General features: G+C 59.4%; 1 protein-coding gene across 1 annotated transcript in view; it reads left to right on the forward strand.

Annotated features, from left to right (window-relative positions):
• Positions 1–18501, forward strand: part of SPTBN5 (spectrin beta, non-erythrocytic 5) — a 49313-nt gene that overhangs the window by 27170 nt on the left and 3642 nt on the right. The window contains exons 33-62 of the mRNA XM_017895405.1: positions 192–341; positions 781–885; positions 1266–1433; positions 1900–2049; positions 2163–2354; positions 2465–2560; positions 4337–4452; positions 4542–4656; positions 5719–5832; positions 5962–6083; positions 6326–6488; positions 6687–6875; positions 7115–7192; positions 7840–8012; positions 10697–10787; positions 10929–11075; positions 12267–12404; positions 12483–12739; positions 12938–13124; positions 13440–13652; positions 14305–14501; positions 14622–14826; positions 15072–15266; positions 15843–15998; positions 16285–16490; positions 16661–16850; positions 17107–17283; positions 17369–17470; positions 17783–17917; positions 18251–18322. Coding sequence (XP_017750894.1) covers positions 192–341; positions 781–885; positions 1266–1433; positions 1900–2049; positions 2163–2354; positions 2465–2560; positions 4337–4452; positions 4542–4656; positions 5719–5832; positions 5962–6083; positions 6326–6488; positions 6687–6875; positions 7115–7192; positions 7840–8012; positions 10697–10787; positions 10929–11075; positions 12267–12404; positions 12483–12739; positions 12938–13124; positions 13440–13652; positions 14305–14501; positions 14622–14826; positions 15072–15266; positions 15843–15998; positions 16285–16490; positions 16661–16850; positions 17107–17283; positions 17369–17470; positions 17783–17917; positions 18251–18322 — 4599 coding nt within the window. The remainder of the gene's footprint in view (positions 1–191; positions 342–780; positions 886–1265; positions 1434–1899; positions 2050–2162; positions 2355–2464; positions 2561–4336; positions 4453–4541; positions 4657–5718; positions 5833–5961; positions 6084–6325; positions 6489–6686; positions 6876–7114; positions 7193–7839; positions 8013–10696; positions 10788–10928; positions 11076–12266; positions 12405–12482; positions 12740–12937; positions 13125–13439; positions 13653–14304; positions 14502–14621; positions 14827–15071; positions 15267–15842; positions 15999–16284; positions 16491–16660; positions 16851–17106; positions 17284–17368; positions 17471–17782; positions 17918–18250; positions 18323–18501) is intronic.

Below are 18501 nucleotides of genomic sequence, written 5' to 3' on the forward strand. Positions count from 1 at the left end.
CNCCTGGTGGCCCGCCCTACTGTGCCATGCTGGCCCGCCCTACTGTGCCATGCTGGCCCGCCCTACTGTGCCATGCTGGCCCGCCCTACTGTGCCATGCTGGCCTTTCCTCAGCGGCTTCCCTCAGGATCCAGTCCTCACCTCACCCACACCATCCTCCCCAGCTGAAGCTCCTCACATGTCCATCCGCAGGTCCAAGAAAAGCTTCGAGCCCTGCAGGACCAGAGGGACCAGGTGTGTCAGGCCTGGGCGCGGAAGCAAGAGAGGCTGCAGGCTGAGCAGCAGGAGCAGCTCTTCCTCAGAGAGTGCGGCCGCCTGGAGGAGATCCTTGCGGCCCAGGAGGCAGGTCCCATCCTGCCCTCACATTCCACAGAGCCTCCTGCTCCTCCTTTCCGTTCTCCTCTCTCTGCTCAGTCCCTTTCCTCCTGCCTCTCTGGCTTTTTCTCTAATATGGGGCAGCTGTGCATGAGTCCTTCCAGGTGACCTGGGTGAAGCGCTGAGGCCCCTGAGCTTCCACTGGCATCCCCAGCCCCTACCCCAGACTGAGCCCCGAGGAAGTTGGCCAGAGGCTGGTTGTGCTCCCATGTGGTGCAGAGGTTGGGGTGTCACAGCCTCCCAACCTGGGCTCCCACTCCTCACAGCTCCACGCCGAGCTCGGCGGGCACTCCTAAGGCCCTGCTATACCCAGACTGCCCATGGGCACAGCCTAGCACAGACTGTAGCTGGAAGGGCGGGCTGGCTGGAAGGCTTGGTGGCCTCTTTGACTTTTCTGTGGCTCCAGGTCTCCCTGAAAACCAGTGCCTTGGGGAGCTCGGTGGAAGAGGTAGAGCAGTTGATTCGCAAGCATGAGCTCTTCCTGAAGGTTCTGACTGCCCAGGACAAGAAGGTAATGGGCTCAGGAGGCCTGGGCGTGGTCAGAGTGTGGGGGTCGGGAGAGAGTCCTGAAGGGGGTCACAGGGAGCTTGGTGTGTTCCCGGAGTCAGTGCTGATGAAGCTGGGGGCCTGGCTGGGGTTGACTGAGCAAGTTGTATGTGTGGCTCAAGAAGAGGGTCCAGGGTGAGATGGGCCACACTGCAGAGACCCACGGAGGGCATTTGGCTCTGTGCACACCACGTGGTCCTTGGGGAGCAGACTGGTCTGGCTTGCGGCTGGGAGGATCAGACACCCCTTAGCCATGCGGGGCTGAGGAAAGGGCTGTGAGCCCTGCGGGCCAGGCCCTGGCCCAGCCCAGGGTGGGAGAGCAGTAGCTGTGCCCCTGCCCCACAGGAGGCAGCCCTGTGTGAGCGGCTGAAGACACTCCGGCACGCCCAGGTGCAGGACCTGCTTCCTGCCCTGCGGCAGCGCAGGGTGAGAGTGAAGGAGCTGGCGGAGAGCCGGGGACACGCCCTGCACGCCTCCCTGCTGATGGCCAGCTTCACCCAGGCTGCAACCCAGGTCAGAGGGCACTCCCAGCCCAGGGCCTTCCACTGGGACCACTCAACCATTTTCAGCTGCCTTCACACCACAACACTGTGAGGCAGAAACAGGTTCAGGGAGTGGATGGCTTTCCCAGAGGCTGTGCTGGAGCTCAGAACATGGGATCTAAGCCCTTTGTGTGGAGACCCCACCAGTGCCCCAAGCTGTAGCAGGGCCAGCGCAAAGAGAGGCAGGGAAGGGAGCAGAGCAGCCCAGGGTCCTAGGAGTAGGGGACCCTCCAAAACGAGAGCCCACCCAAGGCCCTGCCCGGCTGCTTCCTGCAGCACGTCTTCTGTCTTCCGGAGCTAGAACCTTCAGGGCTCATTTACCAGGTGCTGCCCACTCTACCCCTGAGGCCAGCCTCCTGGGAATGGCTAGGGCTAGGCCTGTGGCATCTGGGGCTCAAGGCTGCAGAGCATCAGCGTTCATGTCCCACCCCCACCAGGCTGAGGACTGGATCCAGGCATGGGCCCAGCAGCTGAAGAAGCCGATCCCTCCTGGGGACCTGAGAGATAAGCTGAAGCCCCTGCTGAAACACCAGGCCTTTGAGGCTGAAGTCCAGGCCCGTGAGGAGGTCATGACCTCTGTTGTCAAGGTAACAACCGGGCCCTCAGCCCCATGCCTGCCCCAAAGTGTGGCCCAGGGGTGATGTTGGTCTTAGGAGGAAGGGCGGCAGCAAGATGTCCTGTGTCCCCTCTCTCCGTCCAGAAGGGAGAGGCTCTCCTGGTACAGAGCCACCCTCGAGCGGGAGAGGTCTCCCAGCGGCTGCAGGGCCTGCGGAAGCACTGGGAGGATCTGAGGCAGGCAGTGGCCCTCAGGGGCCAGGAGCTGGAGGACAGGCGGAACTTCCTGGAGTTCCTGCAGAGAGTGGACCTTGCAGAGGCCTGGATCCAGGAGAAGGTATAGCCCCAGCCAGCGGGGGGAGCTGAGAAATGGGGGGAGGAACCCTCCCTTGACAGGAGCCTGGATTGGTGCTCAGAGCGCTCCCTCCCGACCCTTGGCCTTCACAGGAGGTGACGATGAATGTTGGTGACCTGGGCCAGGACCTGGAGCACTGCCTGAAGCTCCAACGGCGGCTTCGCGAGTTCCGAGGAACCTCGACCAGGGTGAGGGGGCCTTGCTGGGTGGAGTTGGCCATGCATCCCTCACTGAAAATCCAGTTGAGAGCAGGGAAGGAGTGTGGGCTATAGAGTAGTGCATGGGCTCCATGCCTGCTACTCCCATGCCCTCGGGCAGGCTCCCTCCTCTCACCTTCGCTCCTTCCTCTTTAGAATGGGGGTAGCACCCACCTCAGAGGTAAGAGAGCATGTGCATGGTTGCAGATATGTGAATCTCTAGCTGTGATAAAACTTTGTAGACCTATCCGCCTCTGCCACACACAGATGCATACTTGCAAAAACGGATAAAATCTGAATGAAGTCTGGTCTAGTTGGTAGTAGTATACCAATGTCAGCTTTGTGGCTTTAATGTTATATAAGATGCTGCTGTAAGGGAAGCTGGGGAAGGGCACATGGACCTCTCTGCGGGACTTTTGCAATTTCCTGTGCATCTATAATTATTTCAAAAACTCTTAAAAAGATGAGACATATGCCTGGATGCAGTGGATAATCAGCACCCGCCTTCAGTGTGACTATTTCAGCGTCTCAGCGTCTCCTCCTCATCCCACACCCGCCCCCTTACACATACACACACCAAACATCTATTTCTCTTATGTGGTATACAGGGAAATAAAATTGGCAAATGTATTCGCAATCGGATGTTAAAGACTAAATGTGCTAACCTTGTCTCCCTGGTACATGTATGTATAACTTTTTAAAAGGTGGCAGTGCTTAAACCTAAGACATCCCTTGCTAATGGCAGCATTTCACAGACACTGTGCCAGATGCTGTAGTAGGAAGAGAGCTAGACTTTAAAGGAGCTGGGCTTGAATCCTGGCTCTGCCACAAAGGAGTCATGTTAGCCTCGGAGCTCTGATCTGGCGTCTATAAAAGGAAGGGACTGTCCTTCCCTGACTACCTCGCATGAGGCACTTCATAGGAAAGTGCTTTGGAAATGTAAACAAGCTCTCTGGATGCCAGAGGCAGGAGACCTGCAATGGCGCCCTGCGGGGGACCCCTCCCTGTGCACCTTTAAACCCTGCCCGGTGTCCAAGCAGCACCAGCCTCAGCTCAGGCGAGTCCTGGGGTGGGGACACCCAAACCCCAGGAAGCCAGAGCTCACTGTTCCATTCCACAACCTCCATTTGCTTCTCTTTATCCAAGAAGCTGAATTTTTATTTTAAAAGTTTCTGTGGCCGGGTGCGGTGGCTCACGCCTGTAATCCCAGCAGTTTGGGAGGCCAAGGCAGACAGATCACTTGAGGTCAGGAGTTTGAGACCAGCCTGGCCAACATCTCTATGAAAAATACAAAAATTAGCCAGGCTTGGTGGCAGGCACCTGTAGTGCCAGCTACTCGGGAGGCTGAGGCAGGAGAATCACTTGAACCGGGGAGGTGGAGGTTGCAGTGAGCTAAGATTGTGCCACTACAACAACAGTGTGACAGAGGGAGACTGGGCAACAGAGGGAGACTCCGTCTCAAGAGCTGTAAGTGAGCATGTGCCCACTCTCCTCCTCCTACAGGGTACCCAACGCAGGGATCCCATTTTCTGGCCTTAGAGGTGACTCTGGGGTTGCAGGCTCCAAGCCGATCTTGTTCACTTCACCTGGACGGGGTGACCTCAGTCACCTGCCACAGTAGAGGAGGCAGGAAGCAGTTCCTCCCGCTGCCCAAATATGCTGTTCCTCGTGCTCTGGGGCCCAGGCATGCTCCCAGTGCCCACTGAGGTGGGACTAAGGGGCTCTGCATGGGGGGTGCCAGTGCCCTCATCTGTACTTCCCCTGCAGGACACAGTGGGTGATGCCCGCATCAGGAGCATCAGTGACTTGTCACTGCAACTCAAGAACCGGGACCCTGAGGAAGTCAAGATCATCTGCCAGCGGCGAAGCCAGCTCAACAGCAGGCCAGTCCCAGGCTGGGGAGAACCGAGGGGCCGGGAGAGGGGTGGAGGGCCGCCTCAGGCTCCACATGACACCACCACCCCTCGGCCAGGTGGGCGAGTTTCCATGGCAACCTGCTCCAATACCAGCAGCGGCTCGAAGGGGCCCTGGAAATACACATGTTGTCTCAAGAGCTGGACAGTGTCACCGAGAGGATTCAGGAGAAGGTACATGGTGGAAGCGGGTCCCGGCAGGGGCTGTGAGCAAATGCGGTCAGGGGAGGGGGCGCTGCCTAGAGTCTCCCATGTGTCTCCCCCCTCGCTGGCGTCTCCTGTTCAGCTGGGTACTTGGAGGTGGGTCCTATCAGGGCTGCACCAGGGACATCTGATGGGCTGGCCCTTGGGATCAACTCAGGACCGGAGAAGCCCCTAGTGCAAGCTCAGCAGGGGGCTTCCCTGTCTCCTTTCTCCCCCAGATCCTGGTCCCCAGACACACTGCGGGTCCAGAGGCCAGAAAACACCCTGTTTCCTCCCATCCCCGAGGAAGCCCAAACCCTCGGGATGTTTGCCTTGGGACTGTGTTCACAACCACAGAGCCCCAGGCTGCATCTGGCAGAGTTAGAACCCGCTCTGGGAAGCCCTCGTGTGAAGCAGGTGTCTGCCGAGGCCTGTCTGTCCATCCTTGCTCTGTGTCTGTCCATCCTTGCTCTGTTTTCTTTCTCACTCCTCCGGGGATGAGAGTGGAATGAGACAGTGTACAGGGAAGCAGCACACACATGAGGTTCTTCCCTCAGAGGAGACTCCAAATCCAGAGTGGCTCCTCTGAACCGTCCCCCTCACATAAGGAAGAGACGTCTGGGCTGGGCGTGGTGGCTCACGCCTGTAATCCCAGCACTTTGGGAGGCCGAGGCGGGCGGATCACGAGGTCAGGAGATCGAGACCCCGTCTCTACTAAAAAAAAAAAAAAAAAAGTGCAAAAAATTAGCCGGGTGTGGCGGCGGGCGCCTGTAGTCCCAGCTACTTGGGAGGCTGAGGCAGGAGAATGGCCGGAACCTGGGAGGCAGAGCTAGCAGTGAGCCGAGATCGCGCCACTGCACTCCAGACTGGGCGACTGAGCAAGACTCTGTCTCAAAAAAAAAAAAAGGAAGAGACGTCTGGCCCTCAAAGCCAGGGCTGGGAAATCACGCTGGGCGTTTGCTGTGCACACAGAAGCCGCTGGCCGGGCCCTTTGCCAGGAAGGAGGAGCTGAAGCAAAGGCCACACAGGTAACTGGCCGTGCCTCTCCCCCAGGAAGCCCTGCTCCAGGCCATGGACTGCGGGAAGGATCTGGAGACCGTGCAGAAGCTGCTGCGGAAACACGAGGAGCTGGAGCGGGAAGTGCACCCCATCCAGGTCCAGGTGGAGGTGCGCAGCTGGCTGTGGAGCTGGGCCCACGGCACCTCCTCAGGGGGACCCTGGGCAGAAGCGGGGAGGAGGGGATATGGGATGCCAGGGTGCCCCTGCCCCAACCTCTGACCCCGGCTTCCCCCACAGTCCCTAGAGCGTGAGGTGGGCCGCCTGTGCCAGAGAAGCCCTGAGGCAGCCCACGGCCTCAGGCACAGGCAGCAGGAGGTGGCCGAGAGCTGGTGGCAGCTCCAGAGCAGGGCCCAGAAGCGGTATGAACCCCGCAGGCCTTGCCTTTGCCGACCCATCCTCTGGCATCTCAGTCCCCACACCTCCCCTCAGCCCTTGTGTTCCCCTGGGATTCTTTCTCCACCCTGCAAATTACTGTCCTCCCAGTAACTCCCAGCCCATGGGCCCTCCTGTGGTTGAGGGGATTAAGGGACAGAAGACACCAGTGGGCACAGGGGAGAGGGGTTTGAAGGCCTGGGAACTAGCTGATGAGCACTGTGGGCAGGAGGGAGGCGCTGGATGCCTCGCACCAAGCTCAGAAACTCCAGGCAACGCTGCACGAATTGCTGGTCGGCGCCCAGAGGCTGCGGGCTCAGATGGACATGAGCCCCACTCCTTGCAGCCCTTTGGAAGCCCGGCGTATGTTAGAAGAGCACCAGGAGCGCAAGGTGAACAGGCAGCCGGTCCAAGCCTTTTCCAGACCCTCACCTCCACCCTTTCCTCTCCTCGCCTTGTTCTTGGGCCTCCTGGGTGTCCCGCCCTGCCTGTCTCCTCCAGCCTCCCACTCCTCAGCTGCTTCCCCACCTCTCCTCCTGCCTGCTGGGCTGCTTCCAGTCCCCAGTAATCTGAGCCCAGTCCCGTTCCAGGCCGAGCTGGACTCCTGGACAGACAGCAGCAGCCTGGCCCGAAGCACTGGGCAGCGACTGCTCACAGCGGGGCACCCCTCCACGCCCGACATTCGCCAGGCCCTGGCTGGCCTAGAACAGGAGCTGAGCAGCCTGGAAGGGGCCTGGCAGGAGCACCAGCTACAGCTGCAGCAGGCCCTGGAGCTACAGGCAGGCAGAGTCCCATCCCCAGCCTGCATCTTGGCCCCACCCGACAGGGCCTGCGCTGACCCCACAGCCTCTGGTCAAGGCTAAGGCTGGAGGGGCTGCTGGGCCAGGGACTTCCCCAGCACTCAGCACTCTTGCCTTCCAGGACCCTGGTTCCCCAACCTGTGACACCAGAAGGGTCACTCCACCTGCAGTGGCTGGACCCTCTGCTGACTGCCTCTTGCCTTTTCCTTTGTTCCCAGCTGTTTCTGAGCTCCGTGGAGAAGATGGAACATTGGCTTAGCAGCAAGGAAGACTCCCTAGCCAGTGAGGGTCTGTGGGTAGGTGTCCAGCCAGAATGGGCAGGAGGGGCATCTTAAAGAGCAGCGTTCGGGGTCAAACTAGCCAGTGCTGCCTGAGCTCCCCAAGCCAGCGATCCTCCCCTTCTGGGGCGTCTCCCCACTTGGGGCCACATCCGTCACTGAGCAGTTGTTTACCTGTCATCTGAAGCGATTCCCACGCAGCTGTGGGCAGGCCCCACCGCCAACACCAGGGAGCTTCAAGAGTACCTGTGTGGCCCTGACCCATTCTTGCTGCCTCATCCCTGCCCTCCTCACTTCCCAAATGTCTAGAGGTTCGCTTTTCCTGCCACTGCCCCAACCCTGTAGCAGACAAGTGTAACTCATAGGAGACCTCAGAGGATAACTGGAGACTAACAGTCCTTGGGGGAGTACAGAGGAGGGAGCACTCACCTTATGTGAAAAAACTCTGCCTGCCGCGGAAATTCTGGCTCTTGATCCCTATCCCAAATGCCTCCCCTGGCTGGAAATCACTGTCCTAAAGCTGGAACGGCCTTGAGGGACGTATTTGGGTGGAGCAGCTGCTCTGTGGATGAGCATTTGGTAGGATGTTCTAGGTGGGAAGGCAGGTAGCCTGGGATGGGAGGCGGCAGCCCCGTGGACCGTATTGGGTTCCCCACCCCCACCAGGACCCCTTGGCCCCCATGGAGCCCCTTCTGTGGAAGCAGAAGATGCTGGAGCGGGACCTGGAGGTGCAGGCAGGAAAGATCAGTGCTCTGGAGGCCTCGGCCCGCAGCCTGCACCAGGGTGGACACCCCGAAGCCCCGAGTGCCCTGGGCAGATGCCAGGCCATGCTCCTGAGGTACCGGTGGCTCTGGGGTGAGGGATGCTGTGGGCGGGCTGGCACAGGCATCTGACATCCCGGGTCTTCCCTTCCTACCCTTCCACTGCTTGGCCCAGGCTCACCAGTCTTTTCTAAGGACTGAGGTCAGATGCCGGGGGTCCCCACCGCCCCTGGTGTGTGTCTGCCTGCCTGTTATGGACATCAAACACCATGTGGAAAATCCCACTTCCTTCTTCATTCAGTTGAGATCAAAGAGAGTTTAAAGAGAGGCTTACGCTAGGAGACCAAGAGGAAACCATCTTATGAAACGGAAGGGCAGGGCACAGAGGTCAAGCATCGGCCTTCCAGGGCCACAGTCCTGAGTCCCAACGCTGCCCACTAATGGCAGGACTCAGGCAGGTTCCTCCTCACGGCAGCTGAGCCTCACCTCCCAGGCTCTGAGGGCTGTGATGAGGATGAAAGCATGGTGCTGGCCCCGCAGGCAGGCTAGCAGAAGTCGTAGCTCATCTAACGCAAGTTCAGACATAGATGCATGTGACCTGCACGGCCCATGAGACCCCAGCTCTGCAGTTTTTTTTTCCCTGTGAAAGCTCATCGGGTTTGGCTGCTTCATGCGGCTCCTCAGACTTTTAGATCAAGGGAGATACGGTCAAAAGCCAGATCCCAGACTGGTGAGGGCTTTTGTCCTTCCCAGAGAGCCGACCAGCACCCACAAATGCCGTGGCTCCTTGTGCTGGTGTCCTGGCAGTGGTCGGGGCCAGCCCCTCTCCATTCTTGCAGGTGGATCACACCTGGGTACCTGTGGAGTTCTTTGAATTAACAGAATGCAAACATTGCTGGCCTCTGTCACCACCCACTCCCCCAGTCACCTTAGGTGGTTCCTGGCAGGCCCAGCTGCCCCCAGCACAGTGCCACCCTGACTTCTAGCCCCTGGCTTCTGCCCTCCTGCAGGAGCACGTTTCTGTTCAGTCCAGCCTCTCCGCACCTGCTCCTCCCCACACACACCAGCGTGGGGAGGAGTGCGTGGACCTGAGGAGGTGGGGTGGGTGGGAGGGATGTTAGAACTTCTATTTACTTTATAGATCTCAGTTTCTATTTTTGTGCATGTGGCATTATACTTGATATTGGTACAGAGGTACCTGTGTAATATATAAATCAAATTATTAAATATTATATAAATGTTAGATATTACATATCATATATAGGGAGGTCCTGCTTTAAAAATTCTTGCTGGCCGGGCGCCGTGGCTCAAACCTGTAATCCCAGCACTTTGGGAGGCCGAGACGGGCGGATCACGAGGTCAGGAGTTTGAGACCATCCTGGCTAACATGGTGAAACCCCATCTCTACTAAAAAATACAAAAAAAAAAAAAGCCGGGCGAGGTGGCGGGCGCCTGTAGTCCCAGCTACTCGGGAGGCTGAGGCAGGAGAATGGCATAAACCCGGGAGGCAGAGCTTGCAGTGAGCTGAGATCCGGCCACTGCACTCCAGCGTGGGCAACAGAGTGAGACTCCGTCTCAAAAAAAAAAAAAAAAAAAAATTCTTGCTAATAGCAATGCCTGATCAAAAAAGTGGTTTAGACAGTATATTAGCCTATTCAGACAGCTGTACCAAAATACCACAGACTGGGTGGGGTGGTAGAAACCAGCAATCCCCCAACCTTTTTGGCACCAGGGACCGGTTTTGTGGAAGACAGTTTTTCCCAGGGGATGGGAGGTGGTTTCCGGATGACACTGTTCCCCCTCAGATCGTTGGGCATTAGATTCTTATAAGGAGCCTGCAACCTAGATCCCTCGTGTGCGCAGTTCAAAACAGGGTTCCAGCTCCTGTGAGAATCTGTTGCCAGTTGATCGACGGGAGGCAGAGCTCAGGCATTCATGCTCCGCAGCTCACTTCTGTGCAGCCGGTTCCTAACAGGCTGCGGACTGGTGCCGGTCTGCGGCCCAGAGGCTGGGACCCCTGGAATAAACACTCTTCTCACAGCCCTGGAGGCTGCAGGTCCACGGTCCAGGTGTCAGCAGTCGGTTTCCTCTGGAGGTCTCCCTGTTCTGGCAGAGGCGCCTTTGCCCTGTGCCTTTCCCCCATGCTTGTGTCTGCCCCAGTTTCCTCCTCTCATAAGGACACATAAGGTCACAGTGGATTAGGACCCACCTATATTTTCACTTAATTGCCTCTTGTAAAGACACTGTCTCCAAAACCAGTTCTGGGGTTAGGCCCTCAGCATAAGAACTCAGGGGTACAGGCCGGGTGCAATAGCTGTATTCCCAGCACTTTGGGAGAACGAGGCGGGTAGATCATTTGAGGTCAGGAGTTCAAGACCAACCTGGCCAACATGGGGAAAGCCCGCCTCTACTAAAAATACAAAATTTAGCCGGGCGTAGAGGCATGAGCCCGTAGTCCCAGCTACTCGGGAGGCTGAGCAGGATAATTGCTTGAACCCAGGACGTGGAGATTGCAGTGAGCCAAGGTTGTGCCACTGCACTCCAGCCTGGGTGACAGAGCGAGACTCTGTCTCAAAAAAAATCTCGGGAGTACAAAATCCGGCCCATAACAGATGTGTACAGAGGTGGAGTGCAATGGACCTTTATTCCAAAGGAAACTCCAGACTCCGAATATATTCATACCTGAGAAAGCCTAGGCTGAACGGGCACCCCACCCGGCCCCGGGGGTGGCCCCAGGCCCACGAGCCTCTCCTCCTGGCAGGAAGGAGGCACTCTTCAGGCAAGCTGGGACCCGCCGCCATCGCCTGGAGGAGCTCCAGCAGCTGCAGGCCTTCCTGCAGGACTCCCAGGAGGTTCGCCTCGCTCGGAGAGGGAGGCGGTCACGGTGGGGAAGGAGTCGACCCAGGGAAAGGCCGCACTTCCTCTGGGGCATCCCGGAGGTCGGGGGATGGCGAAAGCCCTGGACCGCAGGCCTGTCCTCCCCATGTGCCCAGGTGGCCGCGTGGCTGAGGGAGAAGAACGTGGTGGCCCTGGAGGAGGGTTTGCTGGACACAGCCACGCTGCCAGCGCAGTTACGGAAGCAGCAGAATTTCCAGGCGGAGCTGGACGTGAGCAGGCACCAACAGCAGGAGCTGCAGCGGGTGAGGCCCTGTGGGCAGGAGGGTGGCGGGACAGCTCTCCAGGGAGAGCACAGGACAGTGCCCCAGAGCTGGTGCTGAACCACAGTAACGGTGGCCAATGTTATCCAGTACTTTCTGTGTGCAGGCACCTGGCTAAGCGGTTGTGTAGGGGCAAGTGTAGTGAGAAGTAGTTGCTTCCCCGGGGTGGGGGCACCCTCTCCAAAAATGACACCTTTTCAGTAATTTTAAAGATAACATTTTGATGTGAACAGGATATAGCCAGCAGTCCTGTGAGTGAAGGAGTCAAAACATAGCCAGTTTTTTTGAGACAGGTCTTGCTCTGTTGCCCAGGCTGGAGTGCAGTGGCAAGATTTCGGCTCACTGCAACCTCCGCCTCTCAGGCTCAAGTGATCTTTCCAGCTCAGCCTCCCAAGTAGCTGGGATCACAGGCCCGTGGCACCACATCCGGCTACTTTTTTGTATTTTTGGTAGAGAAGGGATTTCACCATGTTGCCCAGGCTGGTGTCAAACTCTTGAGCTCAGGTGATCCACCTGCCTCAGCCTCCCAAAGTGCCGGGATTACAGGAATGAGCCACTGTGACCAGCATGGCACTTTTTTTTTTTTTTTTTTTTGAGACAGAGTCTTGTTCTGTCGCCCGGGCTGGAGTGCAGTGGCCGGATCTCAGCTCACTGCAAGCTCTGCCTCCCGGGTTTACGCCATTCTCCTGCCTCAGCCTCCGGAGTAGCTGGAACTACAGGCGCCAGCCACCTCGCCCGGCTAGCTTTTGTATTTTCAGTAGAGACGGTTTCACCGTGTTAGCCAGGATGGTCTCAAACTCCTGACCTCGTGATCCGCCCGTCTCGGCCTCCCAAAGTGCTGGGATTACAGGCTTGAGCCACCACGCCCGGCCGTGGCACTTTTTTAAAACATTCTCTTTTCCACCTGCAAAGGCAGATCCTGACCCCAGGCTGGCTCCCTCTGATATAAATCACCCTGCTAAGTATTTTACATGACTTATTTAAACAAAATAACCATTATTTTCTCTGTGATACGGATGAGGAAAATGAGGCTTAGGTAAAGAAAGTTGCTCAAGATCTTGCAGCTGGCCTGCAGGGCCTCTGCAGCTGTGGTGCTGGTGGTCAGTGTCAACACAAGTGCCCTGGTACCAGCGGTCCTGAGTCCACAAGGGGTGTTTCATGTTGTGGCTGCAGGAGGGACAGAGGCTACTGCAGGGGGGCCACCCAGCCTCAGAGGCCATCCAGGAGCGACTGCAGGAGCTGGGAGCACTCTGGGGTGAGCTGCAAGACAACTTCCAGAAGAAGGTGGCCAAGCTCCAGAATGCCTGCGAGGTAAGGTTGTGTGGGCCGTGGGGTGGCTGGCCGGGCTCCAGGCCTCTCCCCTCCTGCCAACCTTGCTTTCTACCCTAGGCCCTGCGTCTGCGGCGGAGCATGGAGGAACTGGAGAACTGGCTGGAGCCCATCGAGGTTGAGCTGAGAGCCCCCACGGGGGGCCAGGCCCTGCCTGGGGTGGGCGAGCTCCTAGGCACACAGAGGGAGCTGGAGGCAGCAGTGGACAACAAGGCCAGGCAGGCTGAGGCGCTGCTGGGCCAGGCCCAGGCCTTCGTGAGGGAAGGCCACTGCCTTGCCCGAGATGTGGAAGAGCGGGCCCGGCAGCTGCTTCAGAGGTAGATCCGCCCGTGCCCTCAGCTTCTCTTCCCTGCCTTCCTGGAGGGACCGTCACCCCTGCCCTCTAACTGATGTCTTCTCACTTTCTCCCGCTGCCCATGGTGAGGGCCACAACTGGGTGATCTGTGTCACCAGGTATCCCTAATACTGACACCCATGGTCCCTGCCTCCCTGGGTCCCACCCTCTACCACTGCAGGTTCAGGAGCCTGAGGGAACCCCTGCAGGAGCGCAGGACGGCCCTGGAGGCCCGGAGCCTCCTCTTGCAGTTCTTCAGGGACGCCGACGAGGAAATGGCCTGGGTGCAGGAGAAGCTGCCTCTGGCCACGGCCCAGGACTATGGCCAGAGCCTGAGTGCGGTGCAGCACCTGCAGGAGCAGCACCAGGTAGGGGCCCACCCGGGGAGGGGAGGGCGGGCCCTCGCATGTGAGCGGGGCTCCTCAGCCAAGGAAACAGCACTCGCTATGGCACAGCCAGGAACTCTGCCTGTGGGCGCTTTTGGAGTACTCCGGATTCTTTGGGGGTCATGGGGACAGGGAACTCCTTGGAGACAAGTTAGTGGGGTCCTGTGAAGCTTCAAGCACAACTGTGGGAGTTCCCCAAGGGTCAGCAACCTCCCCATCCTCCTGCCTCCTCCCCATCCTCCTGCCTCCTCCCCATCCTCCTGCCTCCTCCCCATCCTCCTGCCTCCTCCCCCACAGAACCTGGAGAGTGAGATGAACAGCCATGAGGCTCTGACTCGGGTGGTGCTGGGCACTGGGCACAAGCTGGTGCAGGCAGGGCACTTTGCCGCCCACGAGGTGGCCGCCCGGGTGCAGCAGCTGGAGAAGGCCATGGCCCACCTGCGGGCAGAGGCGGCAAAGAGGCGGCTTCTGCTGCAGCAGGCTCAGGAGGCCCAGCAGTTTCTGACTGAGGTGAGGGGAGTGATGGGCACAGCGGGCGGGCCTGGAACCCAGGGCGAGTGCAGCCCGGAGGTAACTCCAGGGCTCCGGGCCTGGGCACCTTTCATCGCCTCCACTCAGTGGTCTCCTGCCCCCAAAGGCTTCCTTCCACGTATTTCCCAGAACACAGCTGCTGGCTAGGTTGGCTTTTGTCTTTTTCCCCTCTAGACCAGTGGTTCTCAACCAGGGCTTTACATGAGAATCACCTGGAACCTTCCCTGGATGATTATACCTCAATTACTTCAGAATGGTGAATACAATTGTAAAGGAGAAAAACAGAAGTAAATGAAGTAAATAGGCTAATAAATGAAAGGGAGAAACACTGCAAGGAATATTTGCTAAAACTTGGTTTTATTTTATCAAGTGACAGAAACAAAATCTATGCCTATGAACCAAGAATAAAGTGTCTATTTTGCATGGAAAAAAATCACCTGGACCCTTTACAAAACACCGCCACCCTGGCTGTGTTTTGGACCAGATGAGGCTGCTTAGGAGTGGGGCCAGGCCGAGGGAGCACGACAGCTCCCAGGCGATTCCCATGTGCGGCCAGGCTGAGCATCGTGGCTGTAAATCCTGAGCCCTGGAGGGTGCCCCAGGAAAACAAATCTCCACTCTGTCACCCCAGCTCCTGGAGGCGGGATCCTGGCTGGCCGAGCGGGGCCACGTCCTGGACAGCGAGGACATGGGCCACAGTGCTGAGGCCACACAGGCCCTTCTGCGGCGGCTGGAGGCCACCAAGAGAGACCTGGAAGCATTCAGCCCACGCATCGAGCGGCTGCAGCAGATAGCAGCACTCCTGGAGAGCAGGAAGAACCCAGACAGGTGCGGGGAGAGCTGCGCCATCCGGGAAGGAGCAGAGAGAAGCCCCTACAGAGGTGGCAGGAGACTGCTCCAGCCTGGAGAGGAAGGGCTGCAGTCCTGGCTGTCGCTGTCTTCCTGCAGCCCCAAGGTGCTAGCCCAGCTGCAGGCAGTTTGGGAGGCCCATGCAGAGCTGCTGCGGAGGGTGGAGGCCAGGGGGCATGGCCTGCAGGAGCAGCTGCAGCTACACCAGCTGGAGCAAGAGACCCTGCTCCTCGACGCCTGGCTGACCACCAAGGCGGCCACTGCTGAGTCCCAGGACTACGGGCAGGACCTGGAGGGCGTCAAGGTGAGTCACTCCTGAGCAAACCTCGCGGGCAGTGGGCAGAGGCCGAGGAAGGCCTGCCTTGGGATGAAAGGGTTGCTGGGGAGTCAGCAGAAAGGAACTTGGAGAGGGTGTCCTAGGGAGGATCCCAATGGTTCCGGAATCAGGGCTGAGGGATTGCAGAGCCACCAGTCTGCTGAGCTCTTCTTGAGCTTTGAGAGCTCATGATGCCATCTCGAGCGACCCTGCCAGGCCTCACACCTTTGCAGGTGCTGGAAGAGAAGTTTGATGCTTTCAGAAAGGAAGTTCAGAGCCTGGGCCAGGCCAAGGTGCATGCCCTGAGGAAGCTGGCAGGCACCCTGGAGCGGGGCGCACCCAGGCGCTATCCCCACATCCAAGCCCAGAGGAGCCGCATTGAGGCCGCTTGGGAGAGGCTGGACCAAGCAATAAAAGCCCGCACAGAGGTAGGTAACCACAGGCCGGGCCGAGCTAGGGGGTCTCAGAGTCTTCAAAAAAATCCCTCTAAGCCCTCCCTACCACAGGCTTTGGTTCCAACAAGACATACACCCTGCTGGCCTCGAGTGAATGCGCCTTCTCCCTCACCTGCTCAGGTTTCTTCCAGGACTCGGCTATAGCCCAGGACATTCCATCTCTGTAGGTCCTGGGCTGGGGCTGCCTCCTGAGCTGACCGTCTCCCAGCCCCATGAGAGGCACTACAGGTGGTGCTGCCAGGGTCAGCTGGATCCCCGAGAACCAGCCTGCTCTCTCACATGGACCCAACACCTCGTGTCTGCCTTTTCCTGAGATGCACATGAGGCCCTCTCCTCTCCCCGCCCCCCCCCCCCCTGGCCTGCCACAAGACCCACATCGTCACGTTCACTGAGGGTCCAGCATGGAGGATGGTTTCTGTACCTGGGGACACATCAAGCCCCATGGTCCTCCTTGCTCAAAAGGAGGTGGCCCAGGAGGCCATGTCTCCAGGGAGAAAGGAGTCCTGGGAGCAGAGAACAGCCCTGAGCAGCTCCTTTCTCCTCTCCCAGAACTTGGCTGCAGCCCATGAGGTCCACAGCTTTGAGCAGGCAGCAGCCGAGCTCCAGGGAAGGATGCAGGAGAAAACGGCCCTGATGAAGGAAGAGGACAGAGGCCACAGCCTGTCGTCTGTGCGGACCCTGCAGCAACAGCACAGACGCCTGGAGGTGAGGCCCACGCCCTGCAGCCTGCCTGTCTGTCCCTGCCCAAAGGCGGTGGCTGAGGGGACCTATCTCAGCACTCCCCCAAGGTGCTAGGTGAGGGCGCTCCCACCCCAGCCTGCTTCAGCCTCCTCTCCAGAAACCCAGATCCTTCCCTGAGGGGCCCTGGGACTTGGCCCAGGTTATGCAGCAGAGTGGAGGTGGCTCCTCAGAGAGGCCTGGTGCTCCTGAATGGAGAGCACGCGTCGGCTCAGTGTGGGGACTGAAGCCTGATCTCATGCTCTGGTTGCAGAGAGAGCTGGCAGCTATGGAGAAGGAGGTGGCACGGGTGCAGACAGAGGCCTGCCGACTGGGCCAGCTACATCCTGCGGCTCCAGGGGGCCTGGCCAAGGTGCAGGAGGCCTGGGCCACTCTGCAGGCAAAGGCCCAGGAGCGAGGCCAGTGGCTGGCGCAGGCTGCACAGGGCCATGCCTTCCTCGGGCGCTGCCAGGAACTGCTGTAGGTGTCCTACCTCAGCTGCTGGCTCAGCTCTGCCCTGTGGGGTGGGGGTATCCTGGCTCTTCAGGGAGCTGGGCCCTCCCTCCCTTGCCCGTGCCCTCCCCCCCCGCCCGTGCCCTCCCCTGCTCCCCAGCCAGCCCTGACAACAGCTCCCTTCCCTGACCCTACAGAGCATGGGCACGGGAGAGGCAGGAGCTGGCATCCTCCGAGGAGCTGGTTGAGGACGTGGTGGGGGCTGAGCAGCTCCTTGGGCAGCATGAAGAGCTGGGGCAGGAAATCAGGGAGTGCCGCCTTCAAGCCCAGGACCTGCGGCAGGAAGGACAGCAGCTGGTGGACAACAGCCACTTCATGTCCCCGGAGGTGCGAACACAGAGGGTGGGCCTGGGGTTGGGCTGCAGCCTGATCGCCAAAGGCCTCAGGGCCCCTCACGGGCATGGAAACCAGCAGGCCAGGAAGGCTGGGCGCAGGCAGGGAGAGAGGCTGGGAAGGGGCAGGTGCGGGTCTCACAGCCTTCCCTCTGCACTTCCATTAACACTTGGCTCTCCAGCCCTGCCCTGCCTTGCCCAGGGTGGGAGCCCTACCCAAGCTGTCAACCCTAGCAGCCCCTCCCCGCCAGGTGACAGAGTGTCTGCAGGAGCTGGAAGGGCGGCTGCAGGAGCTGGAGGAGGCCTGGGCCCTGCGCCGGCAACGCTGTGCCGAGAGCTGGGGTCTGCAGAAGCTTCGGCAGAGGCTGGAGCAGGCTGAGGCCTGGCTGGCCTGCCGGGAAGGCCTCCTGCTGAAGCCCGCCTATGGGGTGAGTGGGGGTCCTGCCCCTTCGCCGGCTACCAGGCTCCGGGCGCCCCCCGAGCTGGGCCTCACCCGAACATGCTTCTCCCCAGCACTCACTGTCAGATGTGGAGTTGCTGCTACACAGACACCAGGACTTAGAAAAGCTGCTGGCAGCCCAGGAAGAGAAGTTTGCCCAAATGCAGAAGACAGAGGTGAAGAGTGCCTCCGCTAGGGGCTGAGGGCTGGTGGGGGAACAGTCCCTCTCAGCCTGCAAGTCAGGGTCTCCAGGGCACTGAGCCCTCACCCTGCCTCACCCACTCCTTTCGCTGGCCAGCTGCGGTGGTGGGAGAGGCACCATGGTGGACTGGGTGCGAGCCTCCAGAGCCAAAGCTGAAAGAGCTAGTGAGGGGGAGGCAGGCCCCCTCTGACCGGGAGGGATGGGGGAGGGGAGGTAGACGGGAGCCCGAGGCGTGCCTGGTCTCCCTGACCTAGCTCACCTTGCCCATCTTGCCCCACTCCCCAAGATGGAACAGGAGCTCCTGCTGCAGCCACAGGAGCTGAAACCTGGGAGAGCTGGCAGCTCGCTCACATCCTTTCAGTGGAGGCCCTCTGGACACCAGGGGCCAGGAGCGCAGCTGGCTGAGACGAGGGGCCCCCAGGCAGGTATCCCCATGGGGCTGTAGGCACCCCCCAACATTGGTCTCCCTGGAGTATGCAGTGGCTGGGGCTGTGGGGGTGAGGGCCCACACCCTGGAGCCAGTGCTGGGAGCCCTGGGCACAGGAACTGAAGGTCATTAGGAATTAAAGATGGCTATCTACAGCCATGCCACCCTGAACATGCCCAGTCTCATCTGATCTTGGAAGCTAAGCAGGGTCGGGCCTGGTTAGTACTTGGGTGGGAGGAATAAACAGAGCAGGGGGCAGTGGGTGCCTCACCCGCCTTCCTGAGGGTGCTGGTCCTGACATTTCCAGGCCCCATCTTGCATTTTCAGGATTCAAAGGGTGCCCCCACCATGGAGGGGCCTTTGGAGTTCAAGCAGCACCTGCTGCCTGGCGGGAGGCAGGTAAGTGTCTGGAGATTCCTTCTCCAGGCAGCCCCCACTTGCAGTAAAACTTGAGGGGCTGGGAAGAGCCATCTGGGCCTGGCACCCTTGCACTGTGACCTTGGGCAGATGCCACCCCCCACCATGCTGTCCAGGCAGTTCGGTTCCTTGGGGCCCTTTCCAGCTTCCGCCCCCCCCCC

Source organism: Rhinopithecus bieti, unplaced genomic scaffold (genome assembly GCF_001698545.2).
Source record: "Rhinopithecus bieti isolate Rb0 unplaced genomic scaffold, ASM169854v2 scaffold_26426, whole genome shotgun sequence".
NCBI classification, from domain to species: domain Eukaryota; kingdom Metazoa; phylum Chordata; class Mammalia; order Primates; family Cercopithecidae; genus Rhinopithecus; species Rhinopithecus bieti.